The following is an 8,950-nucleotide window of genomic DNA, read 5'->3' on the forward strand; positions in this document are numbered from 1 at the left end:
TACAATTATGTGAACACTTTAGTTACTCGTTACTTGGCAGATATAAATCATTATATTATAAGACATACGTTAACCACTTCAGCCCTATTTTATACCTAGGCTATATGAAAATGCGATGCGACGCGTTGTGAGCTTGTAGATCTGCTATTTTCAAACATTGTAGTACTTGGTACTTAAAGTATATTTTGATGCCAATGCTTTTGCACTTCTACTCAAGTAACATTTTAAACACGTGCCTTTTAACTTGTAACAGAGTATTTTTTATATTGTGGTGGTATTGCTATACTTTTACTTAAAGTGAAATATCCGAGTATACTTCTTCCACCACTGCCGCTGATACGGACAGGGGGGGTCACATGGTTGGGGTGGGGGTGGGGTTGGGCCCCCCGAACCCCACCCCAAACCCACCCCCACCCTCATTCAAGTGCGTCCCACACAGGGTGACCAAATTGTCGCCCAAAGGATTCTGCTTTCATCGACAGAAAAAAAAGTACAGGGGGAGGAGGTGGTGGGTGCGTGACTTTTTGGATTTCGGCCCAAGAGAATTCTCTGACTCTCTCTCTCCCTCTTGGTTGGAAGCATCACTCCCTCCATCTATCTATCTATCTATCTCTCCCTCTATCTTTTCCCCTTGCATCCCTCTCTTCCTTGAACCTCAGGAACGGTGGTCAAGAGGGTGCATTTTCCAGAAGAAACAAGGTAAGGCCTATACTAGGCTCCTGTGTTGGAACAGTATACAGCTGTTAATATTGTTTTTAAATAGAGTTATGGTCCTACACTCCATTGGCAGTGGTGGAATATGTACTATTCTTTTTTTACTTGAGTAAAAGTATCAATACTACAATGTAGAAATACTCTACATTGCACTGTTACAGTTACAAGTAAAAGTCCGGAATTAAAAATCGACTTGAGTTAAAGTACAAAAGTATTGGCACTCATTATGCAGAATGTCCCATTTCAAGTTTTCAAATGTATACAAATCTTTTGAAGATAGCAGATCTACAAGCTCGCAATGCGTTGCATTGCGAGCTTGTAGATCTGCTATTTTCAAATGGTCGAAATGTATATAGGGTTGAAGTGGTTTTGTCATAATCAAAAACAAAAAAGTAACTAGTAACCAAGTGGAGTTTTTAGAGGAGGAAAAGTACAATATTTGCCTCTGAGATGCAGTGGAGTAGAAGTAAAAGTATAGCAAATTGGAAACACTCCTGTAAAATAAAAGTCCCCCAAAATTGTACTTAAGTACAGTACTTGAGTAAATGTACTTAGTTACTTTCCACCACTGTCAGCTGGCATCATCACGGCAGCGGCGAGGTGAAAAAGCCTTCTGTATAAAGACGGTTTTCACCTGCCCGGGAGCTTTACATAACACCTGGTCAACTCTGAGTGGTTGCTGCTGCGCGTCTGTCTGGATGAAAAGCAAACATAATATGGCTGTCGAAAAGTTTGTAGACGTTTTTTTTTTCAATGGGCTTGGTTTGAAACGCTTCAGTGTTCATTTTGACAGCAAATTCTGATTTAGCCTTATAGTCTTTTTGAGTAACACACCATTATAGTTTTAGTCCTGTTTTAGTCATCTGAAATTGTTCAGTGTTAGTCTAGTCTTAGTCGACTAAGTCTTTTAGTCTTTTAGTCTTTTAGTCTTAACCCATTGATACCTGTCACTTTAGATGTCTTTGGCTATTCAAAAATAGCAGATATACAAGCTCATAGCGCGGCACCGAGTGCCGCGCTACGAGCTTGTAGATCTGCTATTTTTGAAAAATCTTGAATTTTTTTTTTTTTTTTTTTTTTTCAAAAAACTGTTTTTTTAAAGAATCGCCTCAGGTCTTAATGGGTTAAGGCGGTTACACACCGGCGAATATGCGAATATACGCAAAATTCGGACCCGTTCCGAATAATTAAAAGACGCTTTTTCGCTTTGCTTTTTCGCTCCATGTACGCTTGCATTGACTTTATAAGGTTTAAAAAAAAAACAACGTATTATTCACATGAAAAAAATCGCCCCGGTGTGTAGGGCCCTATTTTTGCCAATGGACCCCCATTATCCCTAAACCTCTTTGCCATGTTTTACTATTTTTAAAAACATTTTCAAATGGTTCAAATAGCCAATCTACAAGCTCACAACGTGTCGATGTAGATCGGCTAGTTGAACTATTTGAAAATGTTTTAAAAAATAGTAAAAAATGGCAAAGAAGTTTAGTGATAATGGGTAAGGCACCGACGAAAATAAGGCCGTTAGTCTTAGTCAACAAAATGAACAGTGGCTGCATGGAGGCTCAGCAGGAATTCCTCTTTATATGTGTCTATAACCTGAACATGAATGTCCATACTGGGTGATGTTTCTGATGCCATTTATTTTTATATCTGCTTGATATTTAGTTTTGTCTTATTGGCTGGCTCTGTATGTTTGTTTTAAACCCTTTAAGACCGGGGACGCATCTGTGTCATTTTAGATTTGAGCTATAACCATTCTTTTATACTTTGTTTGGGCTATTCAAAAATAGCAGATCTACAAGCTCATAGTGCGGCACTATGAGCTGATATGTTGGTGTTCCATTATTTATTATCATATGACGGTACTTTTGTGTTCTGTCAATCGCACTAAACAAAGAATGGTGCTAAATAGCTCTAAAGGTGGTTCTTTGGCTTGAAACCAGAGGGGAACCTATTTTGGTGCTATATAGCACTTATCTTAAAGGGATAGTTCACCCAAAAAAAAATGTTTTTTTTCCTATCAATTAGTCACCCCATGGAAACTTGAATTAATCATGTTTTTGTCACATTCCTAAGCCAATAATTTGATGACCAGCTGACCAGTAGGCAGCGGTTCCGGTAGGAGACACAAAGTAGACTCTTTGTGTCTCCTACCAGAACCGCTACCGGTCCTCAAACTATTGGCTAAGGAATGCGACAAAAACATTCCAGTCTCCATGGGGTGACTAATCGATAGGATAAAAAGTAATTTTAGGGGTGAACTATCCCTTTAAAGGTGCCACGTATATAGCACTTTTGTCAAATGGTGCTAAATAGAACCACTACAGGTGCCTAAACTCTAAGCTAAACAACCAGCAGAAAATTATACATTGACTTTATTATTATTATTATTATTTTGGATTATACCTTATCAATCCCATGGGGGGAAAAAAAATCAGTTTCATATGAATGAGTTTTCATGACTAAATCTACAGTTGATTTAGTCGACTAAAATGTATTTTGGCGGTGCCTTGATGGCGTCGTAATGGCTGATTTTACATTTGGTTGCATGAGAGCACAACACCCGAGCGCAACCAAACATAAAATGAGTGTCTTAGTTCAACTGGATCTCTTCTCCACTATAGTCACTCCCTAACATTTCAGTCTAGTTTTGATTTGTTGACGAAAGTTTCAATATATTTAGTCTTAGTTTTAGTCATCATAGCGTAGTTTTTTATTTCGTTTTTATCTAGTTTTCGTCAGTGAAAAAAGGTAGTCGACGAACATTTTTCGTTATAGTTTTAGACGCCGAAATCAACACTGGTATATGCTACAAGTACACTATACATACATTTACAAGAGTATGACATTGATTGCCGTTGCACATACAGTAGTCATGCGGAACCATGTTGAGCTCCTCATACAACATGTATGTACAGTAATGGTTGCCTTCGTATGTTGCCTTCGTGTTTAACCCATTAAGACCGGGAACGCATCTGTGTGTCATTTTTTTTTTTGATTTCTTTGGCTATTCAAAAAATAGCAGATATACAAGCTCATATAGCATGGCACCGAATGCCACGCTTACGAGCTTGTAGACCTGCAATCTTTGGGGAAAAAAAATCGTGAAAATGTGTGCAAATCTTTGAATACATATTTTTCAAAGCGAACATTTGTGAAACATGTTGTTCCAGGGCAGATAAACAAGCTCATAGCGCGGCACAATCAGCTTGTATATCTGCAATTTTTTTGAATAGCCCAAAGTATAAAATAATGGTTATACTGTAGCTCAAATCTTAAAATGACACAGACGCGTTTCCCGGATTTGAATGGGGTTATTAACCTATTCAGACCTGGAACGCAATCTGATTTCTTTGGCTATTCAAAAATAGCAGATCTACAAGCTCATAGCGCGGCACCGAGTGCCGCGCTATGAGCTTGTAGATCTGCTATTTTTTGGGGAAAAAAAATGTTTTTTTTTTTTTTTAACTGTTAGGATTTAGAAAACATTTTTAAGAATGGCCTCAGGTCTTGAATGGGGTTATTAATCATTTCACACAATGTTAATCCATCCTATTATCTCCCGTGGGTGCCAATGACAGGTGCTCTGCGGCAGCCCCTCTATCTCAGCTCAAGATGTACAGCTTCATGGGAGGGGGCCTCTTCTGTGCCATCGTGGGCAACATCCTGCTGGTGGTGTCCACCGCCACGGACTACTGGATGCAGTACCGTCTGTCCGGCAGCTACGCCCACCAGGGGCTGTGGAGGTACTGCATGTCCAACAAGTGTTACATGCAGACCGACAGCATAGGTAAGACCCGGGCCGTCATTCACTTACAGCATTGGTTCTCAAAGTGGGGTCCGGGGACCCTAACGGGTCCGTTTGGTTCCATTTGTACACTCTCAGAGTTAGATTAACATTGATTTTACAATATAAATTGTGGTCCCAGAGATATAAATGCCATTAACTGGGGGTCCTTGAAATTAAAGTGGTTGAGAATCACTGCTAGAGATCCGTAAAAAATCTTCTCTTATGGGGGTCCCTGGCTTATCTTTTCAAATGGGGGTCCGCGGGCTGATAAGTGTCAATTTGGGGGTCCTTGACATGAAAAAGTTTGAGAACCACTGACTTACAGGATGTTGTGAAGCAACATTCCTGAGAGGAATGCATTACATATATTCATTATTACACTATGTAATAATACACGTTCACTGGTGGAAAGAGTACTCACATGTTTAACTTAAGTAAAAGTATCAATACTGCAATATAGAAATACTCCGTTACAAGTAAAAGCTCACAATGCGTTGCGATGCGACGCATTGTGAGCTTATAGCTCTGCTATTTTCAAAAGAATGTGATACATTTGAGTATTGAGTATTTCTACATTGCAGTATTGATACTTTTACTTATAAGCAAAACATGGGAGTACTTTTCCCACCACATGGAGTCTGGTAGTCCTTGTTAAGAACACACCCAGCAAAGTACAGTAACGTTGTGTTAATGTGTACAGTCAGCAGATAACTGTGCATTTCTGTACAGATTATTATCATTATTATGTTTTAAATGAGGCAGTGCCTGAGTTTAGATGGAGGAAAAAGCTAAGATATTTTTAAGATGGTGTTGATTAATTCAACACTAACTTTAAAAAAAAAAGATTTCCTTTCGTGTTTTTTGAAATGAACATCTCTTTGTGTTACAGTTCACACAGTGAGCTCTGTCCCGGCACACAGTACAATCCCTCAGTGTTAATTTATCCATGTGTAACTCTCAGAGTTAAATGAACACTGAGGAGTTTACTGTGCAGACACCTGATCAATAAACAGAAGATGTCAGGAAGATGTTATTCCACACATGATCACTGATGATTTGTTCCGTGTCCCCTCCTGTGTGTCTGTCCCCGTGCAGCTTACTGGAATGCCACCAGAGCCTTCATGATCCTGTCGGGCATGGCATGCTTCTCGGGCATCATCGCTGGCATCATGTCCTTTGCCCACTTCTCCTCCTTTGAGAGGTTCAACCGCTCGTTCGCTGCAGGGATCATGTTCTTTGTTTCCAGTGAGTCTTCACACGTATACACGTATACACGTATACACGTATAGGCTACACGTATACGCACTGGGAAATCCACAGTGTTAATTCAACTCAATACACAAATGGACCAGTGCACAGCAAGAGGCCTATTTTTAAACATAACAGGTCCAAACACAGAGGGTTTGGATACACAAACATGTATACACACACACACACACACACACACACACACACACACACACACACACACACACACACACACACACACACACACACACACACACACACACACACACACACACACACACACACACACACACACACACACACACACACACACACACACACACACACACACACACACACACACACACACCATGAATAACAATCTCAATTCTCCCACCTTTTCCCAGCTTTCTTTGTTCTGCTGGCCATGGCCATCTATACTGGTGTGACGGTCAACTTCCTGGGCAGGCGTTTCGGTGACTGGCGCTTCTCCTGGTCCTACATACTAGGCTGGGTGGCTCTGCTCATGACCTTCTTTGCAGGTACAGTATAAGAGACAGAGAGAACCCCCACACACACGCTGCTCTCCAAAAGATGAACCACAATGTTAAGTGAACCTGGGCAGATGAAACAACAAAACAGACTCTGTGGTGTTCTTAAAGTGTATCATCTGCATTATGTTGCTGATATAAAGGGATAGTTCACCCCCCCCAAAAAAACGTATTTTCTATCAGTGACACACCCCATGAAGCCTTGAATTCAGATCTTCTTGTTTTTGTCGCATTCCTAAGGCAATAATTTGATGACCGGCGGAAAGATGCTAATGTCTCCCGTAGGAGACTCAAAGTTGACACTTTGAGTCTCCTACAGGAGCTGCCACCGGTCATCAAATTATTGGCTTAGGAATACGACAAAAGAAAAAAGGAAAAATCTCCATGAATTCAAGTCTCCATGGGGTGTGTAATCAATAGGAAAAAACAAACATTTTGGGGGTGAACTATCCCTTTAAGGTCATAATGTGCTTTACAAGAGTATAGACCATATTCACACGGCGGCCATATTGCCATTAAGTCAATGAAATGCCACCCCAGTTGCCACCCCAGTTGCCACAGCAACGCAATGTTAAATTCCAAAATGTCCGCTGTGTGAATATGGACTATTGAGGTTGTTTTCAATAGCTAGCTTCAAACAGAGCAATGATGGGTGCAACACGTTAATGATGAAGTCAGGAGGACCACATAAATTATAATAGTTGACACCATATTATTCTATGAAGGACGCTTTTTGTCCACTGTTTGTAACAGAGCCCTAGATGGTGGGCCAATTGAAACCAAAATGCTGCCTGTTTACCATGCAGTAGAAATCTCTCTTCAGCTAGAATTCTCTTCAAAGCTAGACTGCTTAAAGCAGCATGTTCTGTAGTCTACACAGTAGGCCATACAAGATATCAGAGGTGGAAAGTAACTAAGTACTTTTACATAAGTACTCTACTTAAGTACAATTTTGAGGTATTTGCACTTTACTTGAGTAATTCCAAAACCTCCAATACTTTTACTTCTACTCCACTACATCTCGGATCCAAATATTGTGCTTTTACTCCACTACATTATTTGAAAACTTTAGTTACTAGTTACTTTGCAGATTTTGATTATTATTATAAAACATACATTAACCACTTCAGCCCTATATACATTTCGGCCATTTGAAAATAGCAGATCTACAAGCTCACAATGCGTCGCGATGCAACGCATTGTGAGCTTGTAGATCTGCTATTTTCAAAATATTTGTTTACATTTGAAAACTTGAAATGGGACATTCTGCATAATGAGTACTTTTACTTTTGGTACTTTAAGTACATTTTGATGCCAATACTTTTGCACTTTTACTCAAGTACATTTTGAATTCCGGACTTTTATTTGTAACAACGGTATTTCTACATTGCAGGGCCCCTACATTGTTGGGCCCCTGTGTGTGTGCATCAATGACTGAACCACGCCCCCCCCCCCCTTTGTCTGTTGCAGGTATCTTTTACATGTGTGCCTACAGAATGCATGAATGCAGGAGAGGGACTGGCCCACGCTAGAGGGGGAACGGCCACCCAAGACTTTCTTCTTTTAGGAAAAAAAGAGGACAGGGCTTCATCGAATGGAAGCCAGTCCGGAGACAGAAATATATTCTGATCGTAGCGGTCAGAACTGATCTAGAACCCCAGAGATGATGTCTGACGCTATTGACAGAGACTAGGAACTGATCCAGAAAGACTCCTTGGGATTTTTTTTTTTTTTTTGAAGTCTCGTGATTTCATTAGGTCATGTTTGTGATAATAGTATGAAGAAGAATCTCATATAGTACTGTTTTTACCTTAAAATGACTTCACTGCTTTCATTCAGGATCATTTTAAAATATGTGAAGGGGAAATGCATCACTAATCTGAAACATGTTAATATGACACAGTTTTCAATAAAGTTGCTCTTCAATTTGTCTTTGTTGTGATGTATTGAATTCCCTATGCCACCACTAGAGGTCAGCACTAAGCCTCTTATTTTCCTCTACAGTAGAATAGCCTCAGTTTCACTGATAATTGTGTGTTGGCTGGTGACTCTCTGTGGCAGTGAGTGGAGGGCCTCTCCTGGATGCGATCTTCTCACTCAATCACCCCAATATTAATTAAAGGTAGGGTAAGTGATATTCATTTGTTAAAATATTTTTTTAAAAGGGCCATGAATCACACAGTGCGCAGAGAGGATGATGGGGGGGCGTGTCCGACTCAGGTTAACAGCAGGTCAGCCAGAGGGGCGAAGAACTTAGACGGAGAAGATGGATGCCAAATCAATAAAAAGAAAACTTGCGACAGGAGAATTGAGTCTATCTACTAACGAGGCTGGGAAGGCCAAAGCATGGGAGAGATTTAAATTGGTCGTGAACTCCGAAGGGAAGGTGTTGGACTTTACCCAGTGCACAAAGTGCAAACAAGTGCTGAGCTACAACAGCAAGACAACCAGTACCAGCCAGCTCCGTTATTCCATGCCCCAACACCATAGCCACACACTGCAGGGCCTTGGCTGAGGAGAAACGAGGAGTCTTCACAGACCAAGTGAAAACACATCTAACTAGAAAAAGTGCTCCTCGGAACACAAGTCTCCACCAGCAGACTTGTGTTGGGAATGTTGGGAATGTTCTAATTCTTATGTTCTAATTCTTACAAAAAATAGAACA

The 8,950-nt window shown here is 40.4% G+C and overlaps 1 protein-coding gene across 1 annotated transcript; it reads left to right on the top strand.

Moving 5' to 3' along the window:
• The first annotated feature begins 571 nt into the window (after positions 1-571).
• On the top strand, positions 572-8,120 carry LOC311062444 (lens fiber membrane intrinsic protein-like). The gene is made up of 5 exons (XM_084081490.1): positions 572-699; positions 4,299-4,507; positions 5,603-5,752; positions 6,142-6,276; positions 7,756-8,120. Exons 2-5 carry the CDS (start codon positions 4,333-4,335, stop codon positions 7,815-7,817), a joined length of 522 nt encoding a protein of 173 aa, XP_083937616.1. The 5' UTR covers positions 572-699; positions 4,299-4,332; the 3' UTR covers positions 7,818-8,120.
• The last annotated feature ends 830 nt before the right edge of the window (positions 8,121-8,950 follow it).

This window comes from Gymnoscopelus microlampas (assembly GCF_963454915.1).
Source record: "Gymnoscopelus microlampas genome assembly, chromosome: 15".
Classification (NCBI taxonomy): domain Eukaryota; kingdom Metazoa; phylum Chordata; class Actinopteri; order Myctophiformes; family Myctophidae; genus Gymnoscopelus; species Gymnoscopelus microlampas.